Source organism: Salvelinus fontinalis, chromosome 31 (genome assembly GCF_029448725.1).
Source record: "Salvelinus fontinalis isolate EN_2023a chromosome 31, ASM2944872v1, whole genome shotgun sequence".
Lineage (NCBI taxonomy): Eukaryota > Metazoa > Chordata > Actinopteri > Salmoniformes > Salmonidae > Salvelinus > Salvelinus fontinalis.
The window spans coordinates 26,094,186-26,120,529 of NC_074695.1; the positions used below are offsets into that span (position 1 = coordinate 26,094,186).

General features: G+C 43.5%; 1 protein-coding gene across 4 annotated transcripts; it reads left to right on the forward strand.

Moving 5' to 3' along the window:
- LOC129829953 (gamma-aminobutyric acid receptor subunit delta-like) lies at window positions 1-25,535 on the forward strand. Of its 4 annotated transcripts, none has more exons than XM_055892009.1 (9): window positions 1-385; window positions 11,740-11,855; window positions 13,267-13,334; window positions 13,903-14,123; window positions 14,589-14,671; window positions 16,419-16,556; window positions 17,111-17,266; window positions 23,946-24,157; window positions 24,368-24,633. In XM_055892009.1, the coding sequence occupies exons 1-9, from the start codon at window positions 318-320 to the stop codon at window positions 24,530-24,532; spliced, it is 1,227 nt and encodes a 408-aa protein (XP_055747984.1). In that variant the 5' UTR covers window positions 1-317; the 3' UTR covers window positions 24,533-24,633. The 4 variants fall into 4 exon arrangements, with proteins under 4 accessions (XP_055747984.1, XP_055747983.1, XP_055747985.1 ...); XM_055892008.1 differs by having other exon boundaries at window positions 3-385; window positions 24,393-25,535; XM_055892011.1 differs by lacking the exon at window positions 1-385 and adding an exon at window positions 12,485-12,531 and having other exon boundaries at window positions 11,798-11,855; window positions 24,393-25,535.
- The last annotated feature ends 809 nt before the right edge of the window (window positions 25,536-26,344 follow it).

A 26,344-nucleotide genomic window follows, 5' to 3' on the forward strand; every position in this document is an offset into this window, starting at 1 on the left:
TGCTTATAGCAACGCAGTGAGAGAGATTAGTGTGGTCCTATCTCTCTCGAGCCAGTGCTGCGAAAGTGGAGTGCAAGAGTGCGCTCCAGTAATCGACTGTTGTGGTCTGACCAACGAGTTGACACCGTGCGTTCTGTGTGCTGGGCCAGAACAGGGAGGAAGCCAGGCGCGCGTGTGTGAGCAGAACATGGGTCATCACAACAGATTACTTTATCCCGATCTTCCTCCGCATTATGGGACCGTAGGAACGCAGTCTGTTTGAGCCCCTTCGTTTTTTTGATAGTTTTTGGTTCTGGGAACTTTGGCCAGCCATTAAAATGGAGATGATAACTTTCATGTTGGCGAACCTTGCCCTCTTGAATATCAGGGGCAACCTTTTCACCAGGTAAGATTGACTATATGGACTATATATTTTTTGACTAGTGTTACAGAGAATACCTTCCCATAAAATTTACTCGGGTTTTATTTGAATGGCGTACATTATTGAATTGGAGCCAATTGTTTCGTTCAAAAATAATTGTGGTTATGTTGTAGGTCAGCTGTTGCGATGTTCTGATTTATCCTATAACATAGACTACTGGCCGTTTAGATTACCCTTAAAGCGTTTGTGCATTTCTGCAAATGGAGTTTTTAGTTGGATTTAGATTTAGAGCATATTGAGGCCATAGCATCTGTTTCTAATTTAGCCTAGATCATTTTTCGATGGAACGAATTCCTAACCTACATTTTCTGGATTGGTCCAATTTGCGTAAAATGAACTGATTAATGAATTCTAAAACCTGAGGATGTATCTGCAATAGCAGAGGAACAGCCTACTCAACGCCCACATAGCTTTCGAGCTGTTACTGTACAGCTTTAGTGCTATGGGACCAATCTTCAACATATAGTAGACATGCTGATCATAAGGTCATATTAAAGATAGAGATAGAGGCTCAATCAATAGTGGATATGTGGTGAATAATGTAACATTATATCATGTGTGACAGATTTGGGTACAATGTCACACCATAACTTGTAGGCCCATTGAATTGAGGTCAAGTATCATGTGGTGTTCAGCATAATGCAGTTTAAAACGAATTATTTCAATAATTGCATTGATTAACATTAGTTGTTAATAATAACATGTTGTTACATAGTCATTTTGTAACTGGTTTGTAATTGCATTGTAATAAAATTGAGTGGTCTTTGTTATAACACAAGTGGAACAAGGAACAATCCCTATATACACTCTTGTACAGTACTTACAAAAAACAGTCAATCCCATAATAACTATGCAATGTCAATGCAAATACTATGCAATTACTAAAGAGTTATGGAACAACATGTTTTTAATCAATGCTATTATTAGAGTCATTGCATTGTTATGGTATAATAGCAAACTTGATGTAAAGTCTTGTTAACACAAGGTTATTGTATTATAACATCAGAAGATAAGAGTCCCAGTCTATCTCCAATCACTGTTTAAATACAATTTGTGAGTAAACATATATAAATACAGTGCCGTTGGAAAGTATTCAGACCCCTTGACTTTTCCCACATTTTGTTACATACATTCTAAAATTGATTTAAAAAAAAATTCTCAGCAATCTACACACAATGCCCCATAGTGACAAAGCGAAAACAGGTTTGTATACATTTTAGCAAATTTAAATTTATTACAAATAAAAAACAGAAATACCTTATTTAAATAAGTATTCAGACCCTTTGCTATCAGACTCGAAATTGAGCTCAGGTGCATCCTGATTCTACTGATCATCCTTGAGATGTTTCTACAACTTGATTGGAGTCCACCTGTGGTAAATTCAATTGATTGGACATGATTTGTCTTCTTCAACCTCATGTTGCGTTCTGGGGGTCGTGACTATCGTAGACCTCGCTGCAGCGTGTGGTCCTTCTAGTCTGATATGTTCATTCTTAACTCAAACTTTTTATACCCTTGGGTAAAAAGTGGCATTTACGTCATGCTGACACGCTTTCTGGGCTCCCTGGGGCGTGGCTAGTTACGTTTGTACAAAGTGTAAAAGCTCTTCAAGTTACAATGTTTGCATTGTAACGTCTTAATAACCATTTTAATGACATCACAAAATATACATACATTTTCCATATTCCATCTCTAATCAGCCCCAACATTCGGATGTTGAAATAAATTGTCCCAGTGTCCATTATTTGATGTTGAAGTTTTGGGCGGCAACCTCATCTCTAACAAATTGACATTCCATTCACCCAAACAGAAATCAAAAGGACTTGTCTGCTGCCTACAATTTACGATCACGTGAGGTGTCATAAAACCCTCACATCCATCCCTCCCTCCTTCTGCGGGTGAGAGGGCCCTATTGAACGCTGATCCACTGTAACCTGATCTTGGGATCTTCCCAGAAGAGTCATGACACATTGCATGTCAGAGCAAAAACCAAGCCATGAGGTCAAAGGAATTGTACATAGAGCACAGAGAAAAGAATTGTGTGGAGGCAAAGATATTTTATTTATTTATATTAAACCTTTATTTAACTAGGCAAGTCAGTTAAGAACAAAATTTACAATGACGGTCTAAAACCCTAACCTTGACGACGCTGGGACTCTCAATGACGGCTGGTTGTGATATAGCCTGGAATCGAACCAGAGTCTGTAGTGACGCCTCTAGCACTGATATTCAGTGCCTTAGACCACTGCGCCACTCGGGATCTGGGGAAGGGTACCAAAACATTTCTGCAGCATTGAAGGTCCCCAAGAACACAGTGGCCTCCATCATTCTTAAATGGAAGAAGTTTGGAACCACCAAGACTCTTCCTAGAAACTGAGCAATCGGGGGAGAAGAGCCTTGGGAAGGTGACCAAGAACCCGATGGTCACTCTGACAGAGCTATAGAGTTCCTCTGTGGAGATGGGAGAACCTTCCAGAAGGACGTCCATCTCTGCAGAACTCTACCAATCAGGCCTTTATGGTAGAGAGGCCAGACGGAAGCCGCTCCTCAGTAAATGGCACATGACAGCCCACTTGGAGTTGGCCAAAAGGCACCCAAAAACTCTGACCATGAGAAACAAGATTATTTGGTCTGATGAAACCAAGATTTAACCTTTTGGCCTGAATGCCAAGCGTCAGGTCTGGAGGAAACCAGGCACCATCCCTACTGTGAAGAATGTTGGTGGCAGCATCATGCTGTGTGGATGTTTTTCAGCGGCAGGGACTGAGAGACTAGTCAGGATCGAGACAAAGATGAACGGAGCAAAGTACAGAGAGATCCTTGATAGAAACCTGCTCCAGAGCACTCAGGACCTCAGACTGGGGCGAAGATTCACCTTCCAATAGGACAACAACCCTAAGCACATATTTTCCGAAGGCTCTGTATGTGAGCAAACAAAGCAAGTGAACATATCTAAATACTGTCTGTGAATTGACTGAACAGTTGAATTCTTTTGTAAGTTGCCACAGCCAGTATGGCAGTGTAGGTGATATTAGTGACACACATCTTGGTTCTGTCATTGAAACAGTCTCTAAACAGTAAACTGTTGACCTATGTTCAGTTACACAGGGTTGCAAAGTGTTGCAATGTGTCCCAGGTCAAAAGGTTGTACAATGTTGTGTACTGGCAAATGTATCAACCTGGTAGCCCTCTCCTGACAACACATACCAGCAGAGGTATAATTGTTATTAGACTGTGATCTTTCACAGGCTTTTCTGAGATGTGTGTGTTTCTAATGAAAATATCAAATCAAAGATATAACATATTGTCCTCGCTTCATGATCGTGATGCATTAGCATTTTTCCCCCCAACATACGATCCTTCACATATTTAATGTGTGAGTGTTTTGGAATAACAATCTGATAGTGCCTCTTCCCTCTCTCTCCATGTATTATGAGCTTTTGTCAACAGCTTATTTTGTCACCATTTTGAATATTCTGGCAGAGTAGCTCTTCTGCTAGAGTTAAAAGGACAAAAGCTTAGTAGCCAAGTTACCTTGTTACCATCTCCGGTATGCATTTTTCATGCTTTTCACTCTATCCAAGTGTAATTTACCCTGCTCTGAGAGAAATCAACATTTGACAGTATTTCTCCTCAGTCAGTTTATTACTATTTGAAAATAGCTTTACACTTTTTCTCTATCCATCCTTTTTTACCATTCCTTTCACTGGCCTACTAAACTATTAATTGTGTTGCTACTTGACGTTGTGTTTTGACATGTTTTTGAAAAAATAAGCCAGAGTCGGACTGGCACAATATCTCACTACCTTTGGTGTGAGTCACCGCTGTTAATAAATCTGGATCCAGGTGACATGCACTATAGCCTTGGGGGTGATACTCCTTAGAAGTACCACTTACTGGATAAATTCTCTTCACTCTGAGGAACAGATTTTGAAATAGCACACAAATTTCACTGCAACGTGATCTCACATTTTTATGGGATACATTTTTGTTGTTTTAAAATATTACGACTTATGATAAAGTTTTCATATAATGTGTGTCCTGTAGAGCAGTTTATTTTACCCACACGAGGCCTAGGCCTAATATTTATTTAATTTATTTATTTATTTAATTAATTTTTTATTTCACCTTTATTTAACCAGGTAGGCCAGTTGAGAACAAGTTCTCATTTACAACTGCGACCTGGCATGGGTTTAGTACAAAGCTAGGCTTTTTAGGAAATATCTGCATTTAAAGGAAAATGGATGATTGTTGCAGTACACTGGAAGTATCATAATATCACAATGTGAGGTTGCATTTATTCTTGTTAGCTTAGTGGGGTAGCAGTTGCATAGTCAGTGACCTCTCTTATGCCCTACTGTAAGACATGGGCTAGATGACTGTAAGACATTAGGCTAGATGACCTTAGTATGTCCTTAATGCATGCTCCATATGTGCATATCAGGCAGATGCTAGTGCTGAGGAGTCCAGATATGTTCTAGCTGTGGGAGCACAGTTACACTACACTGGGTTTGTGATGGAAAGACCACAGTATGCAGAGAGAGCTTTCACTTTAAAGAGGCTGTAGGGAATTAATTTGGCTAATCAAGGTTGGAAATGACAGATTTTGTATGTGCCATATCTGTGCAATGCCACCATTTCATTCTCTACTGATTGGCATTTAAAAGGCTGTAGATTTAATTAGCTAGCTTTACGTGCTGTCACATTCAGGATTTACAACATTAACAATATAGGGCTACGCAAGGATGACTAGTGCTAGTGTGGTTCTCTTCTCTGTTCTCTGGTACAAATTGATGTCATTGTAGGAATCTAATTACGCTTGTTAGAGCTGGGGCTACATTACAAGGCTTTTTTAACTTTGTATTTTAATTATTTATTAAATCTGTGGGAAGAAAAGCTGCTCCTTTTGTGTTCCTTCTCTTTCACCTCAGCACTCAGTAAATGTATCTGAAATGTCTCCCTATTCCCTTTATAGTGCACAAACCATGTCAATAAGTAATGCAATGTATAGGGAATAGTGTGCCATTTCGGACATACCCAGTGTGTTCGCTCGTAAACAGACGGTTAGCGAAACAGGGCCTCTGGAGATCCTGTTAATGAACCAAAATAAAAGACTAAGAGGAACAACATGAGCGGGAAATTGACTTTGAACTGTTATAACAGAGTTTGGAGGGGTAAGAGCAGGACTAGCATGTTTAAAGAAACCCCCTCGAGACCAATCAAATTCTCTGCCCTATTAGCATTTTATGACGTCACATTTCCTTTACTGCATGCATAATGTGTATCCTGTTGTGCTGTACACTGCACTGGAGTTACTACAGGTATACCTACAACAGCTTTAAATAGGTCACATCTCTTTATCAGTTAGGTTATTAAGTTAGAACACCTAGTTGCCGAAGGGGAAGGCCACAAAGGGAGGCACCTCTTGGATATTCCAATATCTATAGCATATCAGTTGGAAATATAGCTGCAAGCTTTGGCCCCATAGTGCCACCATCAGGACAAATTGGACACATTGCCCTAAGATAAGCTAGATCTGTACTTCTTACCACAGTTGTCAAATATCAGAACGCAACGTTAAACAAATAATGCAATATGCTTTTAAACTATTTTGGATCATTTTGAATGATGTTGATTACTTTAAACGTTTTCTTCCAGGACTCTAGCTCTAACAATAGGGCGGTTCCCTTCTCTGTGAAAAGATGACGCCGACAGAGATGGTTACCTCGCTTCGAGTCCTTAGGAAACTATGCAGTATTTCGTTTTTTTATAGATTATTTCTTACATTGTTAGCCCAGAAAATCTTAAGTGTTATTACATACAGCCGGGAAGAACTATTGCATATAAGAGCAACATCAACTTACCAACATTATGACCAGGAATACAACTTTCCCGAAGCAGATCCTTTGTTCGGACCACCACCCAGGACATTGGATCTAATCGCAGAGCTCGATCCAAAACAACGTCGCTGGCAGAAGAGGTAGACGGAGTGGCCTCCTGGTCAGGCTTCGAAGGCGTGCTCACCGCCCACCGCTTCCGAGTATACTACTCACCAATGTCCAGTCTCTAGACAACAAGATGGATGAAATTAGGGCAAGGGTTGCCTTCCAGGGAGACATCAGAGATTGTAACATTCTCTTTTTCACAGAAACATTGCTCTCTTGGGATATGTTGTTGGAGTCGGTACAGCCATGGGTTTCTTCATGCGTCGGTCCGACAGAAATAAACATCTCTCTGGGAAGAAGAAGGGGAGGGTGTATGTTTCATGATTAACGACTAATGGTGTAATCATAACAACATACAGGAACTCAAGTCCTTCTCTTCACCTGACCTAGACTTCCTCACAATCAAATGCCGACCATATTATCTCCCAAGAGAATTCTCGTCAGTTATCGTCACAGCTGTGTATATACCCCCTCAAGCAGATACCACGATGGCCCTCAAAGAACTTCACTGGACTTTATGTAAACTGGAAACCATATCCTGAGGCTGCATTTATTGTAGCTGGGGATTTTAACAATGCAAATTTGAGAACATGGCCACCAAAATTCTATCAGCATATTGATTGCAGCACTCACGCTGGTAAGTCTGAGCCACAATTCAACGGCTCAGACACGAGACGTACGTGGCGGTCTACAGGTAATTACGGACGACAAAAAGAAAACCAGCCACGTAATGGACACCAACGTATTGCTTCCAGACAAACTAAACACTTTCTTTGTCCGCTTTGAGGATAATACAGTGTCACTGACACAGCCCACTAACAAGGACTGTGCCCCCTCCCTCTCCTTTTCCGTGGCCAACGTGAGTAAGACATTTAAACGTGTTAACCCTTGCAAGGCTGCTGGCACAGACAGAATCCCAAGCCGCGTCCTCAGAGCATGCGCAGACCAGCTGGCTGGTGTGTTTACCGACATATTCAATTGCTCCCTAACCCAGTCTGCTGTCCCCACATGCTTCAAGATGGCCACCATTGTTCCTGTACCCAAGAAGGAAAAGATAACTGAACGAAATGACTCTCGCACCGTAGCACTCACTTCTGTCATCATCAAATGCTTTGAGAGACTAGTCAAGGATCATATCACCTCCACCTTACCTGCCACCCTAGACCCACTTCAGTTTGCTTACCGCCCCAACAAGTCTACAGATGATGCAATCGCCATCACACTGCACACAGCCCTATCACATCTGGACAAGAGGAATACCTATGTAAGAATGCTGTTCATTGACTACAGCTCAGCATTCAACACCATAGTAACCTCCAAGCTCATCATTAAGCTGGAGGTCCTTGGTCTCAACCCTGCCCTGTGCAATTGGGTCCTGGGCTTTCTGAAGGGCTGCCCCCAGGTGGTGAAGGTAAGAAACAACAGCTCCACTTCGCTGACCCTCAACCCTGGGGCCCCACAAGGGTGCGTGCTCAGCCCCCTCCTGTACTCCTTGTTCACCCATGACTGCGTGGCCATGCACGCCTCCAACTCAATCATCAAGTTTACAGCCAACATAACAGTAGTGGGCTTGATTACCAACAACGACGAGACATCCTACAGGGAGGAGGTGAGGGCACTCAGAGTTTGGTGTCAGGAAAACAACTTCTCACACAACATCAACAAAACAAAGGAGATGATCGTGGACTCCAGGAAACAGCAGAGGGAACACCCCCCTATCGACATCGAAGGGACAGTAGTGGAGAAGGTGGAAAGTTTTAAGTTCCTCGGTGTACACATCGCAGACAAACTGAAATGGTCCAACCACAAAGACAGTGTGGTGAAGAAGCCGCAACAGCGCCTCTTCAACCTCAGGAGGCTGAAGATATTTGGCTTGTCACCTAAAACCCTCACAAACTTTTACAGATGCACAATTGAGAGCATCCTATTGGACTGTATCACTGCCGGGTAGCGCAACTGCACCACCCTCAATCCGCAAGGCTCTCCAGAGAGTGGTGCGGTCTGCACAACGCATCACCTGGGGCAAACTATCTGCCCTCAAGGACACCTACAGCACCCGATGCCACAGGAAGGCCAAAACGATCATCAAGGACAACAACCACCGGAGCCACTGCATGTTCACCCCACTACCATCCAGAAGGCGAGGTCAGTACCGGTGCATCAAACCTGGTACCGAGAGTCTGAAAAACAGCTTCTATCTCAAGGCCATCAGACTGCTAAACAGCAATCACTAACTCAGAGAGGCTGCTGCCTACATAGAGGCTCACTAGTCACTTTAAACAATGGCACTTTAATAATGTTTACATATCTTACATTACGCATCTTATACCATCTATTGCATCTTGCCTATGTCGCTCGGCCATCGATCATCCATGTATTTATATGTACATATTCTTATTCCATCCCTTTAGATTTGTGTGTATTAGGTAGTTGTTGGGGAATTGTTAGATGACTTGTTAGATATTACTGCACTATTGGAACTAGAAGCACAAGCATTTCGCAACACTCACATTAACATCTGCTAACCATGTACAGTGCCTTGCACAAGTATTCATCCCCCTTGGCGATTTTCCTATTTTGTTGCATTACAACCTGTAATATAAATGGATTTTTATTTGAATTTCATGTAATGGACATACACAAAATAGTCCAAATTGTTGAAGTGATATTTTCTTTTTATTGTTTAAAAAAATTCTAAAACAAATGAAATGGAAAAGTGGTGCGTGCACATGTATTTACCCTCTTGCTATGAAACCCCTAAAGAAGATCTGGTGCAACCAATTGCCTTCAGAAGTCACATAATTAGTTAAATAAAGTCCACCTTTGTGCAATCTAAGTGTCACATGATCTCAGTATATATACACCTGTTCCGAAAGGCCCCAGAGTTGGCAACAACACTAAGCAAGGGGCACCATCAAGCAAGCGGCACCATGAAGACCAAGGAACTCTCCAAACAGGTCAGGGACAAAGTTGTGGAGAAGTACAGATCAGTGTTGGGTTATAAAAAAATATCCGAAACTTTGAACATCCCACGGAGCATCATTAAATCCATCATTAAAAAATGGAAAGAATATGGCACCACAATAAACCTGCCGAGAGAGGGCCGCCCACCAAAACTCACGGACCAGGCAAGAAGGGCATTAATCAGAGAGGCAACAAAGAGACCAAAGATAACCCTGAAGGAGCTGCATAGCTCCACAGCGAAGATTGGAGTATCTGTCCATCGGACCACTTTATACCGCACACTCCACAGAGCTGGGCTTTACGGAAGAGTGGCCAGAAAATAGCCATTGCATCAAGAAAAAATAAGGAAGCACGTTTGGGGTTCGCCTAAAGGCATGTGGGAGACTCCCCAAACATATGGAATAAGGTACTCTGGTCAGATGAGACTAAAATGTAGCTTTTTGGCCATCAAAGAAAATGTCTGGCACAAACCCAACACCTCATCACCCCGAGAACCTCATCCCCACGGTGAAGCATGGTGATGTGGGGATGTTTTTCATCGGCAGGGACTGTGAAACTGGTCAGAATTGAAGGAATGATGGATGGATCTAAATACAGGGAAATTCTTGAGGGAAACCTGTTTCAGTCTTAAGGAGTTTTGGGACTGGGATGGAGATTCACCTTCCAGCAGGACAATGACCCTAAGCATACTGCTAAAGCAACACTTGAGTGGTTTAAGGGGAAACATTTAAATATCTTGGAATGGCCTAGTCAAAGCCCAGACCTCAATCCAATTGAGAATCTGTGGTATGACTTAAAGATTGCTGTACACCAGCGGAACCCATCCAACTTGAAGGAGCTGGAGCAGTTTTGCCTTGAAGAATGTGCGAAAATCCCAGTGGCTAGATGTGCCAAGCTTATAGAGACATACCCCAAGAGACTTGCAGCTGTAATTGCAGCAAAATGAGGCTCTACAAAGTATTGACTTTGGTGGGGTGAATAGTTATGCACACTCAAGTTTTCAGTGTTTTTGTGTTATTTCTTGTTTGTTTCACAATAAAACATATTTTGCATCTTCAAAGTGGTTGGCATGTTGTGTAAATCAAATGGTACAAATTCCCCAAAAATCCATTTTAATTCCAGGTTTTAAGGCAACAAATTAGGAAAAATGCCAAGGGGGTGAATACTTTCGCAAGCCACTGTGTATGTGACCAATAAAATTGTATTTTATTTGATTACAATATGTCCACTATGAGCCAGTGCGCTTGCATACAATTTTTTCCGGTCCAACTTTGCCACCATGCATCCAAACAGAAGCCATACTCACATCCCTGAGCATGTGTACCACATTTCTTTGGATTTTGGCATATGGTCTGCACAACCGCATTTCTATTTGACCTCACAGGTTCAGCACATTTTGAGTTTGTGAAGGTAACAGCTGCCTCCGAATTTTGACACCGCTAATTAGGTTAGTGATGGATTACAGCCGTCAGTCATACTAAGCCTAGTTCATTACTCTAAAAACACACCACAAACATACATTCTATGGTTTTAAAAGACAAAATAAAAAAGTGGCAGGTTTATTTTATGGGTATGTTTAAGTTACTATGTAATGATAAATGAACAAGGAGTAATATTAAAAGGGCTTTATTCGTTTGAATGTTGTTGATAAATCACCTCTGCATGTTCTGTGTGCTGTCCACTATGAGCCAGTAAGATTGTCAGTCTGGTAGAATAAGGAATTGTTTCTCTCTTAATGACAAATCTATCTGCAACGTTTTAAACATCTCATGCCACTGAATACACCACATAGTAATTTGGATCAGTCAGAATGAGACTCATTAGTCTCATTAGTCCATCAGTCCCAACAGTGCAGACAGTGAGCCTTCTTAGTAGAGAACTCTGCCTCCTGGTGGTCTGTTTATGTGTGCACTTTGTGCTGTCAGTAAGCAGCACATAGAATATCAGGGTCAGAGTAGGAGTGCTGATCTAGTATAAGTTTAGCCTTTTATGTAATTTTAAATAGGATAACATAGACAAGATTACATAGATAGGACCTGATCCTAGATCTACACTTCTACTCTGAGACGCTTTATGAGTACGGCTCCAAGATGCAAGGGTTTATATGAATTTCTTGAGTGAGATAGCTTTGTCCATTATTCCCAAATCCCTACTGGATAATAGGCACTGTGTAAACATTTATTATCTTGATAAGTTTGCTCTTTTCTACAGTTAACAGTAAACATATTGTTTTTATTTCCATATTTTTTTGCGCATGCCCACCGATGTTGATCGCAAAGCTATGTTCAACATGAAAATGCAACTTTCTCCTGTTTACTACTATCTTTGCCTCTCTAGCTTTCTTCCTTCTGGGCTTCTCCAGTGCTGTGGACGCAGAGAGCTCAAGTGTGCTGTGTTTGTTCCCTATAGGGCTGAGCTGAGTGACATTGGGGACTATGTAGGTTCAGACATACAAATATCCTGGTTGCCTAATCTGGATGAGTTAATGAAGGGCTATGCACGAAATTTTCGCCCTGGGATAGGAGGTGAGTATGAGATCTACTGCTTGTGGCATTGGATTGCATTTCACCCCCTCACATTTACAGACATTTGTAGCATACCAGGAACCGGGTATAAGTGTTTTCAAATTCATCATGCTGTATTCATCTTATTAGATTCCACTTCCCCCAAGAAAGTGCTTTAAGTTATTTTTAAATCCTAGTTTAAAGACATATTTACCCATATGTAAATAATAGCTTCAAATCTATGAAAAGTTCTTGCGATTGAACGTGATGCAAAAGATCATAAACAAAAGCAATTAAGCGTTGGAATGAGTTTGCGGAAGAGATTGAAATGATGCTTTGGAAATGGAAGACGTGCGTAGTGTTGCTAAAGAAAAGAAAGGAGCATTGCTGGAGAATGCCTTTGCTAAGAATGCTTGCCAAATGTGAAATATCCAATGTCCGCAGCATTAGATTTCTCAACCTCACAGCTTAACTCAGGTCAGCAGAGGTGAAAAAACATTGTCGATATATAAGAATCACCACCCCCTTGCCAGGCCTTGTGAACCAGCAACAAGGCTACGGCAGCCAACAGCAAACAATTTTACATACTGTACCTAAAGTGCAACATTATGCTCAACACTTATATAGTCCCTCATTACTTCCCCTTATAGAAATCAGAGAAGATACGGTAAAATCTCCCTCAGATATCATCTAAGTGGTAAGACAGCTACCATAAAGCCAAACTTAACCATTGAAGAATAATAATATCAGTTGGTGTGGTCTTACTCTGTCTATTCAACTCACATCCCTTCACCATTTCATATTTGAAGGAAAGTGGTGCTACGATGGGCATCTAGAATCTATACAAAAAAGTTGAACACTGAGCCTATCACAAAGAGCCATTTGTCAAAATGAGTTCGGTTTTAGTGACAGGCTGAGGGATTATGGATTTATTTGAAGTTTCATTGACTTTAACTGTCCTCCCACTTGTCAGTGCTGATGACTGCTCTCTCTATGGTGGGTAGGATAATGGCTACAGAATACAATTTGACGTAAATGGTTATGGGATGAGTACTAAATGACAGAGAATGGTAATATATGATTCCTTAATGTTCAGAATAAATAGCCTTTCAGTTCATCTTCGGTAATCCTGATCTCCCTCCCTCTAGATTTTCTTCAAGTATCCACAATCTCAGCAGTACAAATGATGCTAATCATCGAGCAAACTACAACAGCATACTAGCTATGTATGCACTTCTAAACTCACCACTGCGCAAGCCAATGAGACCCCCATTGTCATGTTTATGAATGTACATAGTGCTATGTCACTTCACTTAGAGCAATGTTAAGTGGGGAAGTGGCCCTTGATCCTTGTCTAGGTGTGTCCTTGGGAAGGAGGGAAGGGATGGATGAAGGAGGGATTGTTTTCTTTTCTCACTTTTTTTCCCCACAGGCCCACCTGTGAATGTTGCCATGGCTATTGAAGTAGCCAGTATTGACCACATCTCTGAAGCCAACATGGTAATGTGTAAATTCACCTGCAGGCCTTTATACAGAATGGTTGCCATATTTCACTGCTACTCTACTGTTCCAGTAAAATTAGAAAACTACCACTTATGCATCAGCCATTAGGTATTCTAAAAAGTTAATGATACCCTGCCTTTTTCAGTAAGAGCATGCATGGCCCTGTTTCAAATCTTATGAAATGCATCCTTCCTTCCTCCATTGATGCATTCAACAAATTCAACCAGGTTGGTTTGGTTAAAAGCAATAGTTTTGTAACCTATATTTATTTTATCCAATACTATTCAGATCAGTGATTACCCAAAGGAAGGTAATAAAGGACACATTTGAAAAGTATTGAAACAGGCCTTTTATCCATCTTCTATTCTCCTAGTTACAGTACAACATGATCAACATGATCCACCACTCTCTCACACCAGAGTTGGAAATGCCCTGAGCTCAGCTTTGTACCTTTGTGTGTGTGTGTCTGTCTGTGTGTGCATTTGCCTGTGCATTTGCATATGCTTATGCTTATTCTTGTGTTACCTTATGTTACCGTGTGTTACCGTGTGTGACCTCTTGGCAGGAGTACACCATGACCATTTTCCTGCGGCAGAGCTGGCGGGACGACCGCCTGTCCTACAACCACACCAACAAGACTCTGGGGCTGGACAGCCGCTTCGTGGATAAACTCTGGCTGCCCGACACCTTCATTGTCAACGCTAAGTCCGCCTGGTTCCACGACGTCACTGTGGAGAACAAGCTGATTCGCTTGCAGCCCGATGGAGTCATCCTTTACAGCAGCCGGTGAGAAGGGCAAAGGGAGGAGGGTGAAGAGAACTAGGAGGAGGGGGGAGAAGAGTAGGGGGGAGGGTTGAGGGTCTAAGGGAAGAGGAGGGAGGAGGGGGAGAGAAGATGGAGGTCGAGAGGGGGTGGAGAGGGGAAGGGGGAGAGGGGGTGGAAGGTTAAGAGAGATAAAAGGAGGAAGAGAGGGGGTGAAGATAATGTGTGAGGGGAAGGAGCATATATTGAGTAGGAAAGGAGGAGAAGGATGAAAGGGGTAGGAGAGATGGAAGGCATGGGGACAAGGCAGAGAAGAAAATGGCGTGAGGGTTGGAGAGGCCCCTTAATAACTTGCCGTAGCCTGATGTTAAGGCTATATAATGCCTAATGATAATGTCAAAGTGAGAATGACATTTAACCTACCGTTCCTTGTCAAGTTACCATTGTGGTTGACATGGTTGTTTGCTGAATTACTTGTTCTCCTCTCAGGATCACCTCGACTGTTGCGTGTGACATGGATCTGACCAAGTACCCCATGGATGAGCAGGAGTGTATGCTGGACTTAGAAAGCTGTGAGTGGATTTATACATTACATGGTTAAAAGTATGTGCAAATCCCTTCAAATCAGAGGATTTGGTTCTTTTAGTCATACCCGTTGCTGACAGGTGTATAAAATCGAGCACACGGGCATGCAATGTCCATAGACAAACATTGGCAGTAGAATTTCCCGTACTGATGAGCTCAGTGACTTTCAACGTGGCACTGTCATAGGATGCCACCTTTCCAACAAATCAGTTCATCAAATTTCTGCCCTGCTAGAGCTGCCCCGGTCAACTGTAAGCGCTGTTATTGTGAAGTGGAAACGTCTAGGAGCAAAATCGTCTCAGGCTCGAAGTTAGGCCACACAAGCTCACAGAACTGGACTGCCGAGTGCTGAAGCGCGTAGTGCGTAAAAATCGTCTGTTCTTGGTTGCAACACTCACTACCGAGTTCCAAACGGCCTTTGGAAGCAACGTCAGCACAATATCTGTTTGTCGGGAGCATCATGAAATGTGTTTCCATTGCCGAACAGCCGCACACAAGCCTAAGACCACCATGCACAATGCCAAACGCCGGCTGGAGTGGTGTAAAGCTCGCCGCCTTTGTACTCTGGAGCAGTGGAAACGTGTTCTCTGGAGTGATATTTCCCACTTTACCATCTAGCAGTCCGACGGACGAATCTGGGTTTGGTGGGCGCCCGCAGAATGCTACCTGCCCGAATGCATAGTACCAACTGTAAAGTTTGGTGGAGGAGGAATAATGGTCTCTGGCTGTTTTTCATGGTTTGGGCTAGGCCCTGTAGTTCCAGTGAAATGAAATCTTAATGCTACAGCATACAGTGACATTCTAAACGATTCTGTGCTTCTAACTTTGTGGCAACAGTCAAATTCTTCCACACCGATCTTGACAAACAATTTATGTATGGACCTCACTTTGTGCACGGGGGTATTTTCTGTTTCAGCATGACAATACCCCCGTGCACAAAGTGAGGTCCATACAGAAATTGTTTGTCAAGATCGGTGTGGAAGAATTTGACTGGCCTGTACAGAGCCCTGACCTCAACCCCATCGATCAACTTTGGGATGAATTGGAATGCCAACTGCGAGCCAGGCCTAATCGCTCAACATCAGTGTCCGACCACACTAATTCTCTTGTGGCTGAATGGAAGTCCCCTCAGCAATGTTTCAATATCTAGTGGAAAGCCTTCCCAGAAGAGTGGAGGCTGTTATAGCAGCAAATGGGGGACTAACTACATATTAATGCACATCTTTTTGGAATGAGATGTTCGACAGCAGGTGTCCACATACTTTTGTAGCCATGTAGTGTATGTACCGCTCTTCTTGATGGGTGGAAGTCAATACCAATAGTCTGTCATGTTCCCTAGCACTCTTAGTGGATGGATCTCAATAGTCTACAGCATGATTATTTATTTCCCAATTCGAAGGTGGTTTACTTTTCTCCCTTGTAGTTCAGTGATTGATTATTGTAATTGTTAGGCCAGGTAATTCACTCACCTGATCTCCTAAGTCTGAAACAGTCCCTTATTAAACTTAAGGGTCAAAACATGCAGTGCTGTGGCACTGCAGGGACATAGTTGAACAACCCTGCTCTACAGAGGAAACAGGACAGGAAACCATTTTACTCCCATATTGTGTATGATGAGTACCAGAAGCAAGGCAAGGGTTAATTCACTACACATTCAATGAAAATTCCAATAATACTCCATTGTTGTTGGGATGTTTGTTTGTTGACTGTTTGTTTGTTGACTGTTTGTTCCAGACGGCTACTCCTCAGAGGATATTGTGTACCACTGGTGTGAGAGTCAGATACACATCCACGGACTGGACAAACTGGAGCTCTCCCAGTTCACCATCATCGACTACAAATTTGTCACAGAGACTATGAACTTCAAATCCGGTGTGCTCCCCCCCCCTCTATCCTCGTTTCACTATCACCATGGTTACTGTACTGAACAGCCAGTGGGATGTCTGTGAGATCCCTCTTCACTTTTATATACAGAGCTCTTCAAATATGCCTCTTTCACTGTACAGTGCCTCTCCATGCTTTTGAACATGTAGGAGACTCCAGGACTCCTGTAGATAATTTTTTAACTAATCTGTTTTGAACCCAGACACCTCTGTGGGTATTTTTTATGCAGAGACAGAATGGCTCATGTTATTTGGGCGAGGAGACTTATGAGAGGAAGGTAGTAGATTATATGTTATGACTTCGTCAAGTGAGAAATCTGGTACAGCGAGGAGCATGTGCCCCCTCCCCTGAGTCTGTTTCCTCTCAAGGTTTCTTCCTTCTAGAGACTTTTTCCTTGTAACTTGTTCTTTGGGGTCTTGGTCTTGGTCAGGTTACCGTAGGACTTTGTGACAATTGTTGATATAAGAAGGGCTTTATAAATAATTTTGATTGATTGACTGATTGATCGAAAAGCTTATGTTGGTCTACTTTTTCGCTCCAAGCCGGACGTTTCCCGCGGCTCAGCCTTCGCTTCCAGTTGAGACGTAACCGAGGCGTCTACATCATTCAGTCCTACATGCCCTCCATCCTATTGGTCGCAATGTCCTGGGTGTCCTTCTGGATAAGCCAAACAGCAGTCCCGGCTCGTGTATCCCTGGGTTAGTATCATATTAAGAGTATCTGTTAGTGATATTGGTGCAGTGGAGGCTGCTGAGGGGAGAACAGTCTCATAATAATGACTAGAATGTAGCAAATGGAATGGCATCAAACACCGGGAAACCATGTGTTTGATGTATTTGATGCCATTCCACTGACTCCGCTCCAGTCATTAACACAAGCCCGTTCTCCCCAATTAAGGGGCCATCAACCTCCTGTGTATTGGTGGCGAAGTCTGCAATCTAGTTGGCCCGGAATGCGGCCATTAGCTTGCTGTGGGCATGTTAGTAGAGATACTGTATGAGTGTTAAGAAAACACAGATGAATGAGACAGCAAGAATAATTTAAAGTGAACTGAATGTGTCTCCGTGTATATTGAAAAATAGACAGTACCCGTCAAATGTTTGGACACACCTACTCATTCAAGAGTTTTTCTTAATTTTTACTAATTTTCTACATTGTAGAATAACAGTGAAGACATTAAAACTATGGAATAACACATATGGAATCATGTAGTAACCAAAAAAGTGTTAAACAAATTCAGATGCTTCAAAGTAGCCACCCTTTGCCTTGATGACAGCTTTGCACACTCTTGGCATTCTCTCAACCAATTTATTTAGCTGCAATCCCGTTAACGGGATGATATGACAACAGCCAGTGAAAGTGCAGGGCGCCAAATTCAAACAACAGAAATCTCATAATTAAAATTCCTCAAACATACATGTGTCTTATACCATTTTAAAGGTAATCTTGTTGTTAATCCCACCAAAGTATCCGATTTCAAATAGGCTTTTCAGCGAAAGCACCACAAACGATTATGTTAGGTCACCACCAACTCACAGAAAAATTCAGCCATTTTTCCAGCCAAAGAGAGGAGTCACAAAAGCACAAATAGAGATAAAATTAATCACTAACCTTTGATGATGTTCATCAGATGACACTCATAGGGCTTCATGTTACACAATACATATATGTCTTGTTCGATTAAGTTCATATGTATATCCAAAAACCTCAGTTTACATTTGCTCCATGTTCAGAAATGCCTCCAAAATATCCGGAGAAATTGCAGAGTGCCACGTCAAATAACAGAAATACTCATCATAAACTTTGATGAAAGATATATGTTTTACATAGAATTAAAGATACACTTGTTCTTAATTCAACTGCTGTGTCAGATTTCAAAAAGCTTTACGGCAAAACACAATATTCAATAATCTGGAAACAAAAGCAAGCCATACATTTACCCGCCAAATTGTGCAGTCAACAAAACTCATAAAAAGCATTATAAATCTTCACTTACCTTTGCTGATCTTCATCGGAATGCACTCCCAGGACTCCCACAGAAATGTTTGTTTTGTTCGGTAATGTCCATCATTTATGTCCAAATAGCTATTTTTGTAGCGTGTTTGGTAAACAAATCCAACGTCAGGAAGCGCGTTCTGTAACGGCGTTCCTCCTCCTCTTCAACCGAAAAGGAGGAGTAGTGATTCGACCAAAATGCAGCGTTTGAATTCGACATAATATTTATTTACAAAACGGAAAAACACGACAACACTTTAACAAACTACAAAACAATAAACGACGTAGACAGACCTGGACGACGAACTTACATGAAACACGAAGAACGCATGAACAGGAAAACTGACTACATAAAAGAACGAACATACAAACAAACCGAGACAGTCCCGTGTGGCGCGACAAACACTGACACAGGAGACAACCACCCACAAACGAACAGTGTGAAAACACCTACCTTAATATGACTCTCAATCAGAGGAAATGAAAACCACCTGCCTCTAATTGAGAACCATATCAGGTCACCCTTATACAAACATAGAAACATATAACATAGACTACCCACCCAAACTCACGCCCTGACCGTCAAACACATACAAAATAACAGAAAACCGGTCAGGAACGTGACATAACCCCCCCCTCAAGGTGCGTACTCCTAACGCACCACCAAAAGTCTAGGGGAGGGTCTGGGTGGGCATCTGACCACGGTGGTGGCTGAGGCTCTGGGCGAGGTCCCCACCCCACCATAGTCAATCCCAGCTTACGTCTCCCCCTTAGAATGACCACCCTCCTACACCCACTTAGGTTAAGGGGCAACACCAAGATAAAGGACAGCTCCGGGACGAGGTAGCTCAGGACAGAGGGATAGCTCAGGACAGAGGGATAGCTCAGGATAGAGAGGTAGCTCAGGATAGAGAGGTAGCTCAGGATAGAGGGGCAACTCCGGACTGAAGGGCAGCTCCGGACAGAGAGACAGCTCTGGACTGAGGGGCAGCTCATGACTGGCTGACGGCTCTGGACGCTCATGGCTGGCTGACGGCTCTGGACGCTCATGGCTGGCTGAACGGCTCTGGACGCTCATGGCTGGCTGGCGGCTCTGGACGCTCATGGCTGGCTGGCGGCTCTGGACGCTCATGGCTGGCTGGCGGCTCTGGCAGATCCTGTCTGGTTGGCGGCTCTGGCAGATCCTGTCTGGTTGGCGGCTCTGGCAGATTCTGTCTGGTTGGCGGCTCTGGCAGATCCTGTCTGGTTGGTGGCTCTGGCAGATCCTGTCTGTTTGGCGGCTCTGGCCGATCCTGTCTGGTTGGCGGCTCTGGCAGATCCTGTCTGGTTGGCGGCTCTGGCAGATCCTGTCTGGTTGGCGGCTCTGGCAGATCCTGTCTGGTTGGCGGCTCTGGCAGATCCTGTCTGGTTGGCGGCTCTGGCAGATCCTGTCTGGTTGGCGGCTCTGGCAGATCCTGTCTGGTTGGCGGCTCTGGCAGATCCTGACTGATGAATGGCTCTAGCGGCTCCTGACTGACTAACGGCTCTGACGGCTCGGGACAGACGGGCGGCTCTAATGGCTCGGGACAGACGGATGGCTCAGACGGCACTGGGCAGACGGATGGCTCAAACGGCACTGGGCAGACGGATGGCTCAGACGGCACTGGGCAGACGGATGGCTCAGACGGCACTGGGCAGACGGATGGCTCAGACGGCACTGGGGAGACGGATGGCTCAGATGGCGCTGGTGAGACGGATGGCTCTGGCCGGATGAGACGCACTGTAGGCCTGGTGCGTGGTACCGGAACTGGAGGTACCGGGCTAAGGACACACACCTTCAGGCTAGTGCGGGGAACAACAACAGGGCACACTGGGCTCTCAATGCGCACTATAGGCCTGGTGCGTGGTACCGGAACTGGAGGTACCGGGCTGAGGGCACGCACATCAGGGCGAGTGCGGGGAGAAGGAACAGAGAAACAGTGCGTACAGGGCTCTGGAGACGCACAGGTGGATTAGTGCGTGGTGCGGGAACCGGAGGCACTGGGCTGGAGACACGCACCATAGGGAGAGTGCGTGGAGGAGGAACAGGGCTCTGGAAACGCACTGGAAGCCTGGTGCGTGGTGTAGGCACTGGTGGTACTGGGCTGTGGCGGGGTGGTGGCGCCGGAAATACCGGACCGTGCAGGCGTATTGGCTCCCTTGAGCACTGAGCCTGCCCAACCTTACCTGGCTGAATGCTCCCCATCGCCCGACCAGTGTGGGGAGGTGGAATAACCCGCACCGGGCTATGTAGGCGAACCGGGGACATCATGCGTAAGGCTGGTGCCATGTAAGCCGCCCAAGGAGACGTACTGGTGGCCAGATATGTAGAGCCGGCTTCATGGCACTTGGCTCAATGCTCAATCTAGCCCTACCAGTGCGGGGAGGTGGAATAACCCGCACCGGGCTATGCACACGTACAGGAGACACCGTGCGCTCTACTGCGTAACACGGTGTCTGCCCGTACTCCCGCTCTCCACGGTTAGCCTGGGAAGTGGGCGCAGGTCTCCTACCTGCCCTTGGCCCACTACCTCTTACCCCCCCCCCAATAAATTTTTGGGGTTTCTTCTCGGGCTTCCTCGCTAGCCGCGTACCTTCATATCTCCGGTTCCCTTTTCCGGTTGCCTCTGCTCTCCTCAGTGCCTCCAGCTGTTCCAGCTGTGTAGCAACCCTTGCCGTTTAATACGTCCTCCCATGTCCATTCCTGTTTCGTGTTCCACTGCTCGAACTTATGCTGCTTGGTTCTGGATTGGTGGGTGGTTCTGTAACGATGAGGTGTAACGGCTTTCCTCTTCCTCTTCATTCGAAGAGGAGGAGCAGGGATTCGACCAAAACGCATCGTTGTGAAATGACATGATTTTAATGAACTAGACGAAAAAAAACACGAAACGAAATACACTTGAATAATTAACAAAATAACAAAACGGAGTAGACAGACCTGGACATGGAACTTACATAAATACACAAAGAACTCACGAACAGGAACAGACTACATAAACCGAGACAGTCCCGTGTGGCGCGACAAACACTGACACAGGAGACAACCACCCACAACAAACAGTGTGAAAACACCTACCTTAATATGACTCTCAATCAGAGGAAATGAAAACCACCTGCCTCTAATTGAGAGCCATATCAGGTCACCCTTTAAACCAACATAGAAACAGAAAACATAGACTGCCCACCCAAACTCACGTCCTGACCAACTAACACATACAACAAACATACAAAAACTAACAGAAAACAGGTCAAGAACGTGACACGTTCACTAAAAGCTGACGAAATGTCCAAAAGTTACGTAACAGTCAGTAGAAACATGTCAAACGATGTATTGAATCAATAACGTTCCAACCGAAGAATTACATTGACTTCAGATGAGCGATGGAACAGAGCTCCCTCATGTGAACGCGCATGGTCAAAGCATGGTCAGGTCATGGCAGACCTGACTAATTCCCCTCTCATTCGGCCCCCCTTCACAGTAGAGGCATCAGACAAGGGTCTTCAGACTGTTGACATCTAGTGGAAGCCGTAGGAAGTGCAAACTCATCCATATCTCGCTGTGATTTCAATAGGATCTTGGTTGAAAATCAACCAGCCTCAGAATTCCCACTTCCTGTTTGGATTTTTTCTCAGGTTTTTGCCTGCCATATGAGTTCTGTTATACTCACAGTCACACTTCAGAGTGTTTTCTATCCAATACTAATAATAATATGCATATATTAGCAACTATGACTGAGGAAAAGGCCGTTTACTCTGGACACCTCTGTGCACCTTTCATCCAAGCTACTCAATACTGCCCCTGCAGCTATAAGAAGTTAAATTAACAGGTGTGCCTTGTTAAAAGTAAATTTTTGGAATTTCTTTACTTCTTAATATATTTGAGCCAATCAGTTGTGTTGTGACAAGGTAGGGATGGCATACAGAAGATATCCCTATTTGTTAAAAGACCAAGTCCATATTATGGCAAGAACAGCTCAAATAAGCAAAGAGAAATGACAGTCCATCATTACTTTAAGACATGAAGATCAGTCAATCTGGAAAAATTCAAGAACTTTGAACGTTTCTTGAAGTGCAGTCGCAAACACCAGTAAGCGCTATGATGAAACTGGCTCTCATGAGGACCGCCACAGCAATGGAGACCCAGAGTTACCTCTACTGCAGAGGATAAGTTCATTACAGTTACCAGCCTCAGAAATTGCAGCCCAAATAAATGCTTCACAGAGTTCAAATAACAGACACATCTCAACATCAACTGTTCAGAGGAGACTGCATGAATCAGGCCTGCATGGTCGAATTGCTGCAAAGAAACCACTACTAAAGGAAACCAATACGAAGAAGAGGCTGGCTTGGGCCAAGAAACACGAGCAATGGACATTAGAGAGGTGTATATCTGTCCTTTGGTCTGATGAGTCCAAATGTAAGATTTTTGGTTCCAATCCCTGTGTCTTTGTGAGACGCAGAGTAGGTGAACGGATAATCTCAGCATGTGTGGCTCCCACCGTGAAGCATGGAGGAGATGGTATGATGGTGTGGGGGTGATTTTCTGGTGAGACTGTCAGTGATTTATTTAGAATTCAAGGCACACTTATCCAGCATGGCTACCACAGCATTCTGCAGCGATACGCCATCCCCTCTGGTTTGCGCTTAGTGGGACTATCAACCCATTTGAGATGGTTTGGGATGAGTTGGCCGCAGAGTGAAGGAAAAGTGCTCAGCATATGTGGGAACTCCTTCAAGACTGGAAAAGCATTCCAGGTAAAGCTGGTTGAGAGCGTGCCAAGAGTTTACAAAGCTGTCATCAAGGCAAATGATACTTTTAAGAATCTCAAATATAAAATATATTTTGATTTGATTAACACTTTTTGGGTTACTACATGAGTCCATATGTGTTATTTCATAGTTTTGATGTCTTCACTATTATTCTACAATGTAGAAAATAGTAAAAATAACAAAAAATCCTTGAATGAGTAGGTGTGTTCGAACTATTGACTGGTACTGTATGTTGCCCTAGAACTTGAAGAAATAAAGTGCATTATCAGTGAGACATATATTAATAGTTATGTGATATACATAACAGCATATTTGATTAATGAAAAATGTGAAACCTTCGTTACAGTTCTAGTTGTAGATTCTTATCTTAGGTTGTTTGTGGTGCATAGACCAAAAAGTAATCCGTAATGAATAGAAAAATGGTTTGTACTCTATCTTTGCAGTGAAATAAATGGAATACAATTTCATCTTAAACAAGATGGAATTTATTTATCTTTCACTTTTTTATTTCACTTTATTTCACTGCAAAGATTGAGTCTGGACCTCTTTTCTATTCAAAATAAATATTTAATTTCCATATATGTTTTGATAAAGGGATCACCACTGTGCTCACCATGACCACTCTGATGGTGAGTGCCCGCTCGTCTCTTCCTCGAGCCTCGGCCATCAAAGCGCTGGATGTGTACTTCTGGATCTGCTACGTGTTTGTGTTCGCAGCGCTCATCGAGTACGCCTTCGCTCACTACAACGCTGACTACAGGCTCAAAGAGAAGGCCAAGAGCAAGGCCAACAAGATGAGCTCAGAGGTAAGAAGGGAGGACAACCTGTGGTGTTTAGTGCAGGCCCGTTCCTTATTTGACCCATCAATGTTCATACAGTGTTCAAGGGACATTGGGTTGACACAAGTGCAAAAAAGGTAGTAAGAACCTGCAAGCACTTGAATTCTTATCATGCAAGCTTTCCGTTGGGTTCCTTGGTGTGAGGTAAAGATACTTCACAAAGGAATTGAATTGTAGCCTTTCTCTATTGATATTTCTCCAGTCGATCGTGAAGAATGGGAAGCAGGCCATGGTGCTCTTTTCCCTGTCTGTGGCCGGAATGAACCAGGGCCTGATGGTCTCCAGCCGCCGTCCACAGCGCTCCGGTGCCGAGACCCCCGGCGAGGAGGACGTGGAGCATAGGAGGGGGCGGGGGGCCAGAGCATCAGTAGAGAGAGAACAAGAGAAGAAGTGCTGTAGTTGCTGTTCTAAGTGTTGTTGCGCTTGTAAGCCTCTCCAAGCTGACACCATAGATGTCTACGCCAGGGCCGTGTTCCCAGCCACCTTCGCCATCGTCAATGTGATCTACTGGGTGGCATACACAATGTGAGTTGGGAAGACTAAAGACAGGCATCACCGCCAAGGATGGGTGTACTGTACATAGGGGAAAACAGGCCACTTTGAATTCATTGACATATAGGGGCACCGATGTAAACAAGGCTTCCTTAAGAAGAACTGTATTCATGTATACAGTAATATGGTGAAGTAAGGACCTGGTAAATAGCAGATAAAGTACAGTAGATTGACAAACAAAATCAGATGAGGTATATGGACATGTTCTGAAGTACAACTAAGTTACGTACAATGGAGCCGTGAGTGGTCGCCAATGTCTTATCCTGAGTGAGGCTCACTGTATGATAACCGAGCAACAGGCTTTTATCTCCAAAACCCTCCACTAGCCACCCTACCCCTACCCCTACTGCTCTAATCCCTTTCAATACTGATCGCTACCCACGAAGCCACAGCAATGGACTGACGTTCAGCTATGTCCTATTACCGTACATGTATGAACTCTGCTCACACCAGCAACATACACAGCAAGCTAATGTTTCATTGCTGAAAAGAAATGCACACGCCAATTGCTATTTGCTTAACTCACAAACACATCTGTGGATGGACTAACTGTTGAAAAAATGAAAGTGTCCAAACTTCATAATGATGAGATGAGGTGTAGTCTATTATTCTGCATGGCTGATGCCCCCCATTTCACCGTCCCACCTCCCAACTCCCCACTTATTTTTTTCCTTCCTATAATTCCACCCGTTTGTCCACTCCAGTTTGTTTTGGGCTTCAGAGCATCTTATCTCCTCTTGCCAGGTCTTCCTGTTTCCTGATTATTATTATTATTAAAGGACTTCCTCCACTACCTGGGTATCTCCAAGCTGGAAATTTTCCCTTTGGAGTTTTAATGCCTCTGCTTAAAGTTTAAGAATAGTTGTTTATCATGATTGTCTTGAGAACATCTACAATCACATGTACTGTAGGACTGATAAAAGGGTTCTCCAAATTCCAAATGTTATGTAACTTTGCGGGAATTATGGTATGTGATGAATTCATTAACAGCATCAAAATGGTGGTTTACACATCTATTTTTTCAGCTACTTTGCAACAGGTGATCAATGAACTCAACTCTAGTTTGAGGAATAGACCAATTGGAGGCATGGTGAATAATTTAATCCAATTTCCAGATGATGCACTTTGCGATATGAGCAATATTTATAATTCAGATGATCTAAGGCAGCGTGTCCCTTTGTGTAACAGTTTAACTGGAACCTCATGGGTTATGACATACTGATGATGAAATAATTAATACTGTGGTCCCCTAGAAGTAATTGCGGCTGCACGTGATGAAGTAAATACTGAGTTGCATTTGGGCAATTCCACATAACAGAATGACACTGAGACTACGATTTTTTTTACTTTAAAGGTATTCCAAACAAAAACGATTGATTGCAAAGTTAAACAAACCATACAACTGCATGCACAATAACTACTTTGAATAATTTCCACAGAAGATTTTACAAAAACACATTCACTCGAAGAACTGTGCAGATGTCAAGTTTGGTAACAGAATGATGGTAAAATCTCCCTCGGTTTTTAATGTGACCACATTTTCCCAAAACTCTTAAATATCTACTCTGAATTAAGATTCAAAGATGTCTGCAGAAGGAATGG

Bases quoted from the DNA above. Each gene is read 5' to 3' on its own strand.
- LOC129829953 (XM_055892008.1), top strand. From the start codon at position 318: ATGGAGATGATAACTTTCATGTTGGCGAACCTTGCCCTCTTGAATATC. The intron at 13,335-13,902 runs GTAATGTGTAAA...ACCTCTTGGCAG, and splicing joins ACATCTCTGAAGCCAACATG to GAGTACACCATGACCATTTT. The intron at 16,557-17,110 runs GTGTGCTCCCCC...TTTCGCTCCAAG, and splicing joins GACTATGAACTTCAAATCCG to CCGGACGTTTCCCGCGGCTC.